The 15,676-nt window shown below is 55.4% G+C and overlaps 1 protein-coding gene across 3 annotated transcripts in view; it reads right to left on the reverse strand.

Moving 5' to 3' along the window:
- Positions 1–2,381: 2,381 nt before the first annotated feature.
- Positions 2,382–15,676, reverse strand: part of SDK2 (sidekick cell adhesion molecule 2) — a 266,842-nt gene continuing 253,547 nt past the window's right edge. For all 3 annotated transcript variants that reach the window (XM_058561479.1, XM_058561480.1, XM_058561478.1), the window contains 2 exons: positions 13,630–13,756; positions 2,382–3,396 (listed from right to left, as the gene is read on the reverse strand). In XM_058561479.1, the coding sequence (XP_058417462.1) occupies positions 3,043–3,396; positions 13,630–13,756 (481 nt within the window). In that variant the 3' untranslated portion in view covers positions 2,382–3,042. The remainder of the gene's footprint in view (positions 3,397–13,629; positions 13,757–15,676) is intronic.

The raw sequence follows: 15,676 nt of genomic DNA on the forward strand, positions 1-15,676 counted from the left end.
TGTGAACCTGCTTCAGGTGCAGGTACACGGACAAGTCAGGGAGGCCCCCTGTTACCCCTGGGCTGTGCCCACCACACCCTTCCAAGGCAGCCAGGAATCTGGGGGTGCTGGGAGCCTCCACTGCCCCAGCAGATATGTAAACAAGGGCGAAGAGATGTCCTCTTACAAATCTAGGGCTCCACAGCTGGAGACCTGGGCTTCCAGATGTGGCTGGGGTGGTGGAGGCAACACTTCAGGTGGGTGGGTGTGGACTAGAGGTGAGCCTTGCACCTGGGGCTCAGCCCGCCTTCATGGGCTCGTCTAAGGGCTCTGGTTTGCACAGCGTCCTCGCCCTCTCAGACCACAGATCCCAGCCACGCCCCAAGCGGGAGTGACTCAGGCTGCCTGTGCCTCACAGAGGGACAACTCAAGCCATTGGAGGGAGTCCAAGAGGCTCTTTGCTAGCACACATGTGGATGTGCATCCTGTGCGTATCTGCATCTGTGTGTGCACGTGCGTGAGCCCAGGCGTGCACGGGCGCCATCCCGAGCGTGCACGTGTGTGTCAGCATGGGTGTGAGTGAGCACGTCGGGACGGGGAGGGTGAACATCCTAGTGCACCAGGTGATTCATAAAGGCAAAGGAAATGTGGCCTCACGTGCAATATATACACACACACACACAATGTTTTTACTCATCCTCGCTTCCCCCCCAAATCCCTCACTGGGCTAGGCTAAAATAATTCCCTAATGCAAACTGGGAACTTCCTTAAATGGTTAAACACGCAGCAGAGAGGGAAAAGGATGAGGTTGTTTAAAAAAAAAAAAGATGAGAGGAAAGGAAAGAGGAAGGGCAGCGTGATCACCCACAGGCAGCCGTGGATGTGCTGCCATGGAGATGCCAGACGTGAGCAGGGCAGAACCTCGGCCTGCGTCCTCCTTTGCGGGAAAGAGTGTGCTTCCCTTCCAAACCCCTTAGTGGAGAGGCCGCCGTTTAGACCCCGGAGCTGGGTCAGCCTGTCTGCTGAGCCGTCTTCTAACTTCTCCCCCTTACGTTTCGGGGGGTCTGCGTGTGTAGGGAGGAGCCCACGGCTGGGGGTGCCCTTTCCTCAGGCCCTTGGCCCTGCTTCCATCCCAGTCACCTGATTTGGGGCCAGTGGGGAGGGGTACAGGTCCTCTCTTCCCTTAGCTTGCTTCCCAAAACCTCCACTCAGGCATCCCCTAACTGTAATCCTCACCCCGCAAAACAGGCCCCAGCCCCCTCCCAGGCAGGGCCAGCAGTGTGTGTGCTTGGCACCCCCAGTGAGCGCTGTCCCCCTAAGGGGCCCCACGCTGAACAGAACGTGCCCCTGCCGGGCATCTCCTCTCCCAGAGGCAGCCGTCCGCCCCGAACCGTGGGGGTGGGCTGCTCCACAGGGCCTGCTGGGGGCACCCGGGGCGCAGGACAGCCCAAGGAATGAGAGAGAAAGGCTCCTCCCTCAACCGCTGCATCTGGAAGTCATGAGCCGATGGGAAGATCCAGGCCACCAGAAGTGGCTTTTTAAAGAACATTCCTTGGAGCAGACTGTGTGTGTAAAAGCTCTGCCTCTCGTCAGCTCTTCTTGTCCCTGGGTCCCATTTGACCTGCTCCTCCCGGCCGGCCAAGCTGTGCATCTCAGGAGCTGCGTCCAGTTTGGACGAGGCCTCTCCTTGTTCTGAGCCCTGGCTAGGCTGAGCCGAGCTTGGAAAACATTACTGGGATGGTGTTTGACTCTTTGTAACCTGGGTGCTGCGCACCCAACTGGGCAAACTTGGCCTCAGACCAGGGCCTTGGCTAGCCCTCTGGGCTCCTGTGTGCCTGTGCTTGGGAGGCAGGGAGTTTTAGAGCTGTGGGTTGAGAGCGAGGACACAGACCTGAAAGTGAGTGTCCTGTTTGGCCAGGAGGACTCAAAGGGATTTCTCTTAGAGGGGATCCCTAGATCCCTTTCTTTGCAAGTGCACGGGGTACGTGTGTGTATGTGCGTGTCAGGAGGAAGGTGTCTCTCCAGGGAGAGGGCTGTGTCTGCCATGGAGATCCCTTGCCCCTGCCTAGCTCCCCAGCCCCAGGCAAGCTGCATTTCCTTGTCTAAGTGGCTCCCTTTTCCTCTTCCTTTAAGGAGAGGGCAGGCAGTATCTGAATTAGAAGAAAGAGAAAAGTCAAAGCTTCCTTCTTACATTCCTGACTTTCTACATTACGCCCAAGTATTCAGTGATGCCTGGCCAGTGCCCCTACCTCTGTTCCCCGAGTTCATCTCTCCCAGTCTGTGCTCAGGAAAGTGAATTCAAGTAAAGGGATGGCTGGGTTCAGGGGCGGGGGGACTCTCCTGCACCCCAAGAGGGCTTCTTCCTTGGATTCACAATAAAAAATTATGTTAGGAACAAGGAGCAAGCTGCACAAATTCTTACCCTTTAGTTGTTTTCCTTTTTCTAAACAAACCAAATGCTTGGTGGGGAAGTTGATCAAGGAAAGGGGTGGTGGAGGATGAGGAGCAGGGCAGGGGGCGGTGGGCAGGGCCATCAGACGCCTGCCAGCAATGCACAGGGTGGAGGTGGGAGGGTGCAGAGAGAAGAGGTGAGCTCTGCTCCCAGGGATGCCCCCCCTTACATAGCATCAGCCAGCACTGGGCCCAGGGCTCCACACATGCTGGAAGCGGACAGCCAGCTGGATGTCCAGAAGCTTCTTCTCCCCTCAGCCACGCCTGCCTTGCAGCTCTCCAGTCCTTTGCCTTCTCTGCCTCCCTCTCTCCAGGGGCCCCACCCACTCCATGTCCACCGCAACTGCTCCCCCAACTCGGCACTGACTGCGAAGGAGCAGTGAACCCTACGATCTTGAGGCCGACCAACCGCTGGCCACACGTGTCCTCTCATGGTTTTCTCCTCCCTCCTTCTCAGCACCGGCTTTGCTGGCCCTGGAATCTCTGGAAAAACAAACTCAGGAGGTTAAAAGTTGACTTGGTTTCTTGGTGTTTTTGTTTTCTGGCAGGCGGTGCGGGGAGGGCTGGAGGGGGAGTTTGGTGCCATTTTTCTTTCTTTTTCCTCTTCCACCGTCAAACAAATGATGAAAATCCTGCTATAGGAGCCCGGGAGCCAGGGGCCAGGCTGCTGGGGGGACGGTAGAGGGTGCTCTGCTGACTCGGGGGGTTAGGGGGGTTTTGGGGCGTTGGGGTCCGACTGGCCTTGGGCCGAAAGAGGCTGCCCTGCTGGGTGCTGCTGCTGTTGGCGATGGTGGCATGGTCCGGCTCGCCCGAGTCGCTCTCTGTGTAGCTGTATGCCTGGACCCGCGAGATCCCCTTCTGCTGCCGCCGCCACGAGTTGTAATACGTGGGGTCGCTGATGTAGTGGTTGACAAAAGAGTGGGCCTTCTGGTGGTTCGGGTCCACCTCGTACTCACTGTCGCTTCCCTGGGAGGACAGAGAATGGGGGTGTCAGTGGCCTCATGGGGACAGGTCAGCATGGTCAGGGCTGGGAGGCACAGAGCACTGTGGTTTTTTTTTTTTTAGTTGAGAAAGATTCACTCGGAGCTAACACCTGTGCCAATCTTCCTCTATTTTGTATGTGGGTCGCTGCCACAGCACGGCTGACGAGTGGTGTAGCTCCGTGTCTGGGATCCGAACCTGTGAACCCCAGGCCACTGAAGGCCACTGAAGGCCACCGAAGTGGAGCATGTGAACTTAACCACTACGCCACAGGGATGCCCCAAGAGCACTGTGGTTTGAATCTCCGCTTGGCCTCCTCCAAGCCCTGGACTGGGGGCACCTCAGCCCCTCACTGCCGAGGGGTATAACGGCCTCTTACGCCCACCTTTGCTTCCTTCAGAGCACATCATGGATATGAAGCGTCCACCACAGTGTTGGCACACAGCCTGATAGGAATCCCAAGACCTGAGTTCTAAGTTGTTTAAAATTGAGGTGAAATTCACATAACGTAAAGTTAACCATTTAAAAATGTATGATTCAGTGGCATTTAGTACATTCACAAAGTTGTGCAACCATCACCTCTGTTTAGTTCCAAAACACTTTCATCCCCCCAAAGTAAAACACTGTCCCCACTGAGCAGGCACTCCCCATCACCCCCGACCCTGGCAGCAACCACCAATAGCAATCCACTTTTGGTTTCTATGGATCTACCTCTTCTGGGTATTTCATACAAATGGAATCACACAATATGTGACTTTGGTGGCTGGCTTCTTTCACTTAGCAGAATGTTTTCCAGGTTGAATTAATCATGCTACTTTATTTTCTGTATTTCTGATGCTTTGACATCTGGGGCCTTGCTGACCCCGGAGGGACTGCCCCTCCTGGGGCCTGTCAATTCTTAGAGAGCGTAAGCGGCCTTTCATATCCAGAGCCCACACGCCCAGCACCTCCTCTAATGGGCTCTCACACAGGGACCCACGATCCCCTGTCCCCAATCACCCCAGGGCCAGGTACCAGACAACTGGGGACAGCTACGCTGCAGAGCCCACTGAACATATTTAAACTAGCCTAAGCCTGCTTCCCCTGCCCGCCTTTCCTGTGGAAACCACCATAAAGGCTCCTCTCCACGTTTCCTCCGGCTCCCTCTGCCTTCTGCCCCACCCTGGTGCTTCCCCCTGTGGCCCCTCTTCTTGGGACCGTGAGTGACAAACTGTCTTTTCAATGGCAGTCGTCTCCTGATCTGTCGACCTCACCATTCCTGAGCGATCACAAAACCTACACTTTGAAACAGAGGTTCACGCACGGTATACTGAGTCTCAATCCTGCTCCAGCCTCTGACATCGCGTGACTGGGGCCAAAGCCAGGGCCAGATTATAAGACCTTTAGAGGCTCCTGGCACTGAACAAATGCTGCTGCTCGCCCATTGTGATCCAGAATAAGAGCAGCACTCAGTTACAAAACAAGCATGAGAAAAATATCAACGAAAGTTCTCAATTTTCACACGATGACCACCCTGAAGCTGTTAAAAGAAGTATAACATATTACATTATTCTTAAAATCGTTGGTGCTTTTGTGCTTTATCTGCCTATTGGGGAAATCAGCATGAGACAAGAGTCAATCTGGGTTGTCAAATAAAATAGCATTCAGATCTGAATTGTGGAGCTAAAAATATCGTGCGCCCCTCCCCCACCCCAAGCTGCCAGCAATGTTTTGAGAACTAATAAGACAACAGATGGGAACGCCCTCAGAACTCTCTGGAAGAGATGCACTCTGATTTTAGCGGAGAGTACACTCTCTACAAAATACAGCTCAGGAGACCCTGCTCAGGTGGCCTCATCTCTGCCCGGCTAATACATGCTGGGAGGCAGCAAATTTTATCAATCTAAGTAACACATACTTTGGGAAAAGAAGGGCAGCAAGAAAACCCAGTGAGCTCAATACAAATGAGTCTGTGACGATGAGCTGTGTCCTGCTTTACAGGTAAGGAAAGTGGAGAGCTGACCTCGCCCGAAGGGTCTGAGCGATGGGAAATGTAACATGCACTTGTTCTCAGGAACTCAGTCCTTTATGGCATCCAGACCCTCAAGAGAAATAGGTACAATGTACAGAACTATCATGATACCAGCTCCCAGAGCAGGTGCTCTGCCAGACAGCAGGAAATGCTGACTTGCGTTCCTGTATTTAACGCTGACACCTCTGTGCTGTAGCTACTGCTGTTACATGAGTTCTGATGAGAACACCAGTACAGAGAGGTGAGGGTTTTTCGCCCAAGGAAATAATGAGCTGGGCTTGAACTCAGATCTGCCTGATTTTCCAAAGCCCACACAAGCGCTTAACTCCTACACTGCTGCCTAGACGTCACAAGATGGGAATGAGAGCCCCTCTGCCCTCCCAGTGGGGATTAATCCTCCCTAGTCTGGCCCCTCTGCTCCTCCTCCTCACCCCTCCACAGCCCCAGTGCTCTCCTCATCGCCGCCCTGGCAGACACCCCCAGGACCTCAATCTTCTTGGCAGGCAGAGCTGGCTGCCCAAGACAATGGAAAGTCCCTCTCCTGGTCTCCCCATGACGCAACGCAGCACAGTACAGGCCCCTTTCTTTGCCTACTGCCCAGCTGCTGGCTCAGGAGGCAACAAAGGGGCTGCACAGATCAGAGGATTCCATATGCCAAGAGCAGGGCAGGGGCTGAGGGGTGGGCACCTGATGCCTTGGGCTGCGGTGAGGCTGGCCCAGAGGCAGAAGTCTGAGCAAGGTGTAGTTGGTGGATACCATGAGGCAGGAGGCTGGGGCTCCCGGCTCAGGAGCATCGAGGGTTTGTGAGTATGCGGGGTGACAGAGGGGTGCCCCACAGTTTCCCCTACAGGTTAGGTCTCTCCAGGAGGGCACCTGCTAACTGGCTGCATAGTTGCCAACATCATTGCTAGAGGTTCTAGAACTTGGCTAGCCCCAGGTCTCAGCCTTGGGGAGAAATCCCCAAATCAGTGCGGGCCCATCCCAGAGCGAATGAGTCTCTGGGGTAGAAGGTGACCATGGCACGGTGAAGTTCCAGCTCTGTCCCTTACCAGCTAGGTAAGTTTAGACCCATGACTCAGCCTCTCTCAGCCTCAGTATCCTTGTCTGTAAAATGGGTAGATCCCTGCAGATCATAGGGTGAACTGAGCTAACATATGAGAGAATGCTGTAAAGGTATTATTAGGGAGAGAATGAGAGTGGGTTTGGGTGGGAGGGGGCCTTGAACCCCCCTAGGAGGGATCAGAAGGGGCCAGGGGATGGGGGAGGCTGACAGTGCTCAGATAGCTGAGAAGGGAGAGGCCCCTTGTCCCCTCAACCTCCCCCGTCCAGAGTGAGGCACAACTGGGTGGGGAATGGGTCTTCCTGGCCCTTCTGGGGGTCAAGATCCCAAAGCCTCTTCATCCAAATTATTACAGTCCCCAAACGAAGCCAGCGCTGTGGGAGGAGAAGGCGAGTTAGGGTCTGCCCCTCCCCCCAGCTCTCAGAAGCCAAAGGAGGGGGTCTTTGCATCAGCGACGGCTCTCCCGCCTCCATCTCCGTGAACATCTGTTTCTTTTCTGGGTGGGGGTGGGGTGAGAAGAGAATAAAGAAAGCGAGAGGGGCCAGGGGCTCCCATTCAGGCTTTCAACTCTCGCAGGCCCTCGGTAATTGAATGCAGCTTCCCGGTAACCGGCCCAGCACAAAGGGGGCCTTTCACGGGCAGTCCCGCCAGGCCGCCAGGCAATCAGGCGACGGCGGCTTCAGCTCCCGGGCCTCTTAACAGCTCCTCAAAGCTACTCAATCAGCAATTACCGGGGCCTGGGGAGCGGGGCGCAGACTCCAGGCCTGGCGGTGGGAGCAGGGAGGGGGCCCGCGGGAGGGAGGACCCCGAGAAAAGACGCGAACAAAAGAGGGAGCAAAGGAAAGCCTTTTGCTTTTCCGTTCATTTCTAGAGGCAGGGACTCTTGCCCCATGCTCAGCAGACGATGGGGTGGGCGCGTCCTGGGCTTGAGTGTCGAGACCCCGGGGCCAGGCAGGGCGCCCTCATTCTGTTGCATCTCACAAAGTCTGGCAGGAATGTGTTGCCCCAGATGACAGGAGGTCACCCCATGCAACTCCTCTGGGGTCTGGAAGCTGGAGCCGCTCCCTCATCTGTGGTCCCAGGGGCTCTGCACTGAGTCTAGCCTGAAGCCCAGCCATGCACTGGTCCCTTTGGATCCTAGCCGGGCCTCTCCTGCAGGGGCTGCAGCCTCCTGGGGATTTGATGTAGGGTGGGGGGATGTGCTAAGTGTCTGCCTCACTGGACACCCCCTTGAGGCACAATTTTATCAGGGCTCTAGGCTCCCTGTGCTAAAACAGCTGAAATCTCCCAGGAATGTCCTTTGACAATCGTCTGCTCAGACACAATGTCACACATGCTAATGGTGCCCTTACAGGTCAAGTGACAGCCAGTGTGCGCCCGCCCTCACCTGTCAGAGATGCCTGTGGTCAGGGGCCATCCTGGAGCTCACTGGGGTAGGGGTGCGGTCGGGGTCAGTGATGGCCTCTCTCCTTCAATCTCCCCTCTGTGCCGGGCAGCTGGGAGAGGCCAGGCTGCAGCAGACATGGCCCTCAGAGCCAGCCGGGCCTAGATTTGAATCCCTGCTGCCAGTACTTCTGAGCTCTGTGACCAAAGGCCTGCTGCTTCACTTCTCTGAGCCTCAGTTTCCCCAACTGTTAAATGGGGGTCTTCCCACGTGCGCAGTGGGGCGAGTAGGTGTTAAATGAGAACATGTAAAGCACAGGCCTTGGGACAGAACAGGGGCCCAATGTGAAGCTTTGCCTCCTCCTCCCTGAGCGCTCTCTGCCCTGCCTGTAGCGTGTTGCTAGCGGGGCACAAGCTTGGGCTTCCCAGGCCTGTGTGGGTCAGGCTAAGGAGGAGCAGGCTAAGATTCCCTGGGCCTCGCTGAGTCTATTAGATGCGTGGCCCAACCTGACAGACAAGAGGTAAACTCTGATACAAGATCGGAGACACTCAGCAGAGGGCAGGTGCCGACAGACCACCACCACCACTCAGCCAAACGCAAACCCACACTGCTCCCCTCTATGCACGACCCAGTCTTGCTCACACTTCCAGGCCAGCCACCTCCTCCAGGCAGCCCTCCGCGAGCCTCCAGGAGGATGTGACCTTCCCTAGGACTCCTCACAGTGCTTCATCTGCCCTGCACTACGGGAAACAGGAAGCCTTTGTTTGCCACTTTCCTCCTGAAGTTAGTTACTGGGGTGCCATAATATTTTAATGAGAAATGAAAACGTGATCATTTGTACACATGTGGTCTTCCCTCACAGATCATAACACACCATAATGTAACATTCATAAGACTCGGGCTTACTCAGTACTGTAGTCGCCACATGTAACAGTGCCTGTACTGTTCAGTGGGTGCAGAACAAATAGCTGTTGAATCAATGCACCAAGGAAGGAATGAATGGGCTCCTTGGAGGGCAAAACCAGCACTTACCCCTCCCAGGGCCCAATCCGTGTGTGGCACCCAGTAAGTGTGCAGGGGGACCAGAGGCGGGGCCTAGGCTCATTGTGGGGGCTCCCCTTTTCACCCTTCTCCCTGTCTTTACCTGAAAACAGCAATCAGGCCACCAGGCCTCCCAGGGGGCTCTGAGGATTTAGTGGTGCAGTTCTCAAACAATCCTTAGAGTCATTCCTGGCTCCTAGCAAGGGCTCCACAAATGTTCACTGTTACGACTGGGTGCTCAATAAATATTATATAAACTCTCATTTGTCCTGCATCTTTTCTCACTTTTTCACATAGGCTTAATTCCATTCTAATGAGCTGAATTATCTGTGCCTATCACAAAAAACTGAATATCGATTCGAAGAGGCTTGCCATTGGCTTGGAATTTTCTTCTCCATTGAGATTTACTTGTGTGCAACTACGTGATTTTTCTACCAAACTTGGGCTCTTACTTTGAAAACGGAGTTGGAATGCAGCCGTGCTTTGTTTTCAGAAGTTCCATCAAACCAACCACGGGCTCTTTAAACCCCAGACTTTGTATGTCCCCCTGCCTGGGACACCCTTCTCCAGCACCTCTCCGCGTGCAGGGCCCCCCCAACCTTTGTACCCTCTGGGGAGAGCCTGCCCCCTCCTCCTCTAGCCTTCCCCCATAGCCCCGTTATGGCCTTTCTCACATCGTATCATGTGTGTTTGTTTATGAGTAACATGGACTTTTTGTTTATTACCATATCACAGAGAAACGGCTGGGCAGATTTCTGCCAGTTTTGAAGAGTGAGTTCTGGGTGGTCTGACGTAGAATATAAACCAGGCGGCATATGCAAAATTCACTCTTGGAGGACCTGGGGCGCGGGGGACTTCAAAAAGACAGGCAGTCATTCTCCAGAGCAGCTGAAACTGAGGGGTCGGCCTGTGTGGCTGCTGGCCTGTAGGGATATGCCCTTGTAGACACCAACATGGACAGGAAGACCAACAGCGGCTCCACCATAAGCTCCAAATTGAAAGTCACGATGGCGGACGCTCTACACTCCAGACACTGACGTGTAGTCGAGTGAGTCGTAACAGGATTTGCTTATTTATGCTTGTAACAAGAGGGAGGCCAGCTGCTCTGTCTCCAAGTCTGTGCCCTGCAGCCCACTGGGAGCTCCTAGGAGGCAGGGCCATGTCTCCATCACCTCCATGTCCTCAGAGTGCAGACTCAAGACACAAGCATTGAGAAGTCAGCGTCCGCCCCCCGCTGCACCCACCAGAGCTGCCCTCACCATCCTGGGTACATGCTGACATCCAGGCCTCCTTAGCGGTTAAGGCACAAACTCCAATCTGATGCCAGACACACAGAGGAGAGGCCTCTGGCTGAAGCAGGGTCCTGCCAGCCTCTTGCCGAACCAGGCATAACCCTGTACTTGCAGAATCACGGAGCAGTCTGCTTGGGGTTCTCTTGGGGACACTTATGGGCTCTGGGCGGTGGCTTTTTACCAACACGTAATGGAAGCAATTCAATATTTTAACAATGGAACGTTTAATAAGAGCACGGCATACCAGTGCCCTGGGACTGTGGGGACACAGGTGACTGATGGCTGAACATTCTCAGGGTCTTCCTGGGCTCTTTCATCTCTGAAGACGCCAATGCTCCGGCAAATCCTCCCGGATCCTAGACTACCTGCAGTGACCCTAAAGCCAACTGCCTGGTTTTCAAGAACAATTCTAGAGCAAACAGACCCAAGTGACCTGATTGCCTTTTCCAGGCCCCTGTGATGACTCCATCTCCCTAATGTCCTCCTCGTCACAGCCCTCTGGAAGGACAGGACTCCACGCGGTGTGGGTGAGGGCTGCGAAGGACTCCCCAGCCCAGAGTCAGTAATGGGCAGAGCTGGGACTCAAGTCCAGGGCCACGCACCGACCACAACGATGCTTTTCACAGGAGTGTCTCCCCTTCAGAGCAGCCCTCTGATGGGGCTGCACAGTCACCCCAGCAATCCATTGCTCAAAGCTGCTGGGGTCTCTTAGGAACAACTTCAGTGTCTGTAGCACTTTCCTCTGAGTGTCTGTCTTTATCCTTTGAAAACGGCTAGAGTTTTTTTCTTTTTAGAAAATGCAGTTACTTGTTCTCAGGAGCGTCTCATCAGCCGGTTCTGAAGGCTTTTCCAGAAAGGTCTGCGGTGAGGGCAATATCACCGGATTCAGGTCAGGGTAGGACCGAGGGGCTCTGCCATCAGAAGTCCTGTGTGCAGGATCTGGCCCTGCAGCTTTGGAGCCGGGATCCCAGGTTTGTACTTTCTGGCCATTGGACCTGAGCCAACTCACTTAAGCCTCAGTTTCCCCATCTGTACAAAACAGGTGACACTAATACCTGCCTTGGAGGGTTGCTGTGATGCTTTTATAAAGTGGTGAGGCATGTGGGATGCTGAGCGCAGCCTCTGGGGATGTGGCTGTTGTCATCTGTGCTACTTTGAAGGGCCTCAGCTCTTTGAATGTGTGAGTTCTGGTGCTGGTCAACAAGGAGTAACTTTACAACCACGAATCTTTGTTTTTCTATCCTGCTGACCATACTTGGTCTGGAGTTGGCTCAGCTTGACTGGCTTCCCCAATGACCCTACATGCTTTCAACAAATATGTACGGAGGGCCCATGGACCAGGCGCTGTGCAGGACACTGGGGATGCAACAGTGATCAGAACTGTCATAAGTCCCTGCCTTCATGGAACTTAGCTTTCAGAGTAAATAAACCCAACTCAACCCAAGTGAGCCCCAAATCAAATCCTGCACCATCCTAAACTCTACAGGTGAGCTGCAGGCCTGGGCTGTGGTCCACTGCCCCCCGAAGGGAGTGTGAGCATTCTGCTGTGACAACTGACCTCTGGAACCAGGAAGCCTCCTCTCTCTAGACTATGTACTCCTGGGCTGACTGCTTCTAGGTTGCTATGGAAATAGTGTTCAAGTGATGAGTTTGTTTTGAACAAATGAGACCAACCGCTAAGTGGAGGATTCCGGGTACTCTACCCGCCCTGGGGGTAACTTCTGAAGTAGGATGGTCTTGGGATAGGGATTCTTCTCCCAGCGACTTCTTCAAGGCTGGGGTCCTGGCGTGGCCTCAGAGACCAGCTCTGCGTCCTGTGTGAGGGACCTCCAGACTCAGGCAGGGATGGCCACAAAAAGCTCTGGAGACATCGGCCAATATGTTCTGCACTCGGAGGGCTTGCTCTCTGAAGGGTCGACGCTCAGCCAGTGAGGGTGGATTAACAATGCCCTCTGCACAAGGTCAAGGAGGCTGACCAGAGCAACACAGGGAGCCCCTTCCGCTGGCCACCACCTTCGCTCTCTGTAGACAGGAGCGCGGCTTAAGGAGCCCTTTGTTCCAGCCACAAGGGCAGAGGGAGTCCCTTTATCTTTTTGAATTTTACCTTGAGTGCCTAGAATCTAACTGCTCATTACCATCTTTGGGGAGAAAGAAAGAAAAACCGTGCTTCAGGGAAGCATGGCCTTGCAAGTCCCCAGTATGTATGTGGCTGCAAAGAGTTAAATACTTACAACAAGATGGCATAACCTGAATCATGTGAGTCCCTGCGCAAGCCAGCCTAAGTTGGTGTCTCTGTCTCTGCCAGCTCTGAGCTGGGGTGTTAGCTCCAGCCTTCTCGGCTCTGCCAAGCCCGTCAGTAACCCTGGAGCTGAACAAAACAGCAGCGAGAGAGAGGCCCTCGGTCCACAGGGCCCACAACTGGATCCCAGGCTTGCTGGCACCTCCCACATAGCGGACAGCCCTGCTCTGCGCTGGCACCTCTTCCTTCTCGTCCTCTCCCAGCACTGGGCAGAAAGGTCCAGGGCGTGGGACACAGTGGCCTTTCGTGGCTCCTCCCTCAGCAACCATCACGCTTGGCCAAGGCTGAGAGGGCTGGGGAGGTAGGCTGCAACATCACATCACTGGAATGCACTCAACCCCCTCTCCCCATAGCCTGGGACAGCGTCCACATGGCCCACCTAACGGCAGCCTCTCTAAAGCTCTGTGTCTGCCGGAGGCACCATCCCCTTCTTAATATAAGAGCCGACATCTATTGAACGGCTGCTGTGCGCCAGGCCCTGTGCTAAACTTCTCTGTGCCTAATCTCAGTGAGTCCTCCCTACTGCCCCATAAGAGAGCCTATTATTAACCCTGCCCATTCTACAGGGCCTAAGGGGAAACTAAGGCTCCAAGAGGTTACCTACCACACCCAGGATGCCACAGCCCATAGACTGCAGAGCCATGATTCAAATCAGGTCCAAACCTCCAAAGTGTAACACCTCCATGGTCTACATTGCTTCTCATCCTTGGGGCTCCAGGGCACTCAGCCGTCTATTTCTGGAGCTCATTCTGACCTGACTAGCTAAGTTTAGCAGTTCTCGGGGCTCTGGCAAAGCAGGGCTGCTGTGTCAAGCTCCCTCTCCTTGCCTTCATGTTCCTTTGCAGGCCAGAGCTACTGAGTGACTGAGCATGTGGGGCGACTCCGAAAAGTCCAGAGGCCCATGCTCTTGGGGAGATGTTATGTGATCAAGGCTACAGGGACCTCATGACCCCTGGGAGCAAACCCTGAGCAGAGCTAGGGAGGTGGCAGCTGGCCCACGTACGACTTCTGGATAGTTTCCTGGGGCCCCGTAGTCTTTATGGCCCCATGAAGGAAAGGAGGGAAGGAAGCCCATGTGATGGGGGCTGCTCCACTCCCCTCTCCGGGGCACCTGGCCCTCCTGCCCCTCACCTGAGAGTCGGAGACTTCTGAGGGCTTCTCCGTCAGGCTGCTGCTCTCTGCCGGGATGAGGTCATTGTACTTGGTGACATCCTCGTCGGAGTAGTGGAGGCTGCCCGGGCTGGGCCTGGGAGGAGACCTAGAGAGAGTAGGGTGAGGCTGAGAGACGGCGTCACTCAGAGCAGCCTCCCCAGGCTGGAGAGGCCACAGCGAGGCCTGGAGGAGCACAGGCCCTCAGATCCCTCCATCCTATGTTCCTCCTTCCCACGTCTGCTCTCCACAGGCCTGGGCCTTAGAGAGCGGGCCTTGGGATCACACGGTGGTGCAGGTTACCAAACAGTCTGAGCCCCACTGACCTCCTGAGTCAGGATCTCAGGCGAGGCCTGGACACCTGCCCTGGAGCTGAGCTCCCATGTGGTTCTAAACTCACAAAGTGAGCTTTACAGAATCAACACAAAGCGGGAGCAGAAAAAGGAAAACCACCGCCTCCCTCCGTCCCGCCCTGCTCTGAGACCAGAGTTGTTTCTGGGGGAACAAGTCACGCCCTACCTTTAAAAACTCAGCCCTAGAGAAAGCTGTGCACTGGCGAGTTAGAGCCCGGCTCTGAGTCATCTGAACACCCAGGATGGCGCCTCGGGCCCTCCGCCCACCATGGGTGCCTACAGGCTGGAGGCGAGGGCCGTGCTCCCCTGAGCCACGTGAGCTGAGGGGGAGGGCCGTGGGCAGGGCAGCGGCCAGCTAGGCTCCCGGGGGCGCTGGGCAGGTGGCTGGGGTCCTCCACGGCTCTGCCTTGTTTGTGTCTCCTCAGGACAGGGTGCAATGGGGGCACCGTCAATGGCCTGATGCCCCGAGATCTGCCCTGCCCCCTCCAGGAAGGTTTTCTGGAACTGAGGCCCTGAACCCCAGCTGTCCCGCACAGGGGCTGGCGGCGGTTTGCTGCAGAAATGCTGCTCTGAGAATAAGCCAGTGGCCTGGGAATATGTCACAAGGAACCCCCTGCTGCCTCCAACCTCTTCTACTCTATCTACATTGATTTTATGCCCATCAACAGAGCTGCATCTTCAAACTACTTAAAAATAAAACAATAACAGTACCAGCAGCTGCTTCATGTAGGTGAGACAGGCAAATACACGACACCGAGAGGAGGGAGAAAATGGGGTCCCAGGCTAAGGCTGTCTTGGCGACACGCAGGGTGAGTGGGGGGCTGACGGTGTCACCGTGGCTGGCTCAGGCCCCTGGAGGCTGGGGCAGGTTTGGTGTCAACGGGATTTCTGTGTATACACAGCAGTGTAGGGGACACGCGGGGGCTGCAGCGTGTATACACTGTGGGTGTGAGAGGCAGGCGAGGCCAGGCTGTCGGTGAAACGCCCCCTTGTTCCATGTGGCAGGGCCCTGGAGCCAGCCTGGCGGGGCTGTGGTGGCCATGCTGGGCCCGCCGCGGCAGCCTCAAATGGCTCTTTCTTTGGAAAGCTGGCTTTGGCAGGGGATGAGAGCTCGGCCTCCCGGCCTGTGTCCCCTCCCTCTGTCCTCCTGATGAACACACACATTGCCTCTTCCCTCCAGGACGAGACAGAGAGCAGCTCTGTGAGCTGCGCCTGGAGAGGCCAATCCCCCTACGTGCACCTCCAATGAGCCAGGAATGTTAAAAGGGCTGAGGCCGGACATGGTGGTCCTGGGCCACAGCCCCCCAGTCTCTCTCCAGCTCCCAGGAGCATAAAACTGCCAAGTCACATCAGGAGAGGCTCAGGTGGACCCCAGCAGCTGCCCCTGCCCTTGGAAATGGCAGCCCGGCCGGCCACAGGGAGGGGGGATAGGAGGGGCCTGGGGTTGGAGAGAAGTCAGGAGAAAGTAGGAGCTGGGAGCATGGCCAGCCTGGACCTTTCCTGGTTGGCTGCTCTCAGATGCTGCCCTTTGAGGATGATGCTGAGAGTGTGGACTCAGGGGGTGGGTGGGAGAAGACGGTTCTACAACTATAACAGGTATGAGTACGGACCCAGGGGAGAGGGTGCCTACACTCGGAGTGCCCTTTCTTTCCAGAATTGGGAGGAGGACAGGTAGG

Source organism: Diceros bicornis, chromosome 18, assembly GCF_020826845.1.
Source record: "Diceros bicornis minor isolate mBicDic1 chromosome 18, mDicBic1.mat.cur, whole genome shotgun sequence".
Classification (NCBI taxonomy): domain Eukaryota; kingdom Metazoa; phylum Chordata; class Mammalia; order Perissodactyla; family Rhinocerotidae; genus Diceros; species Diceros bicornis.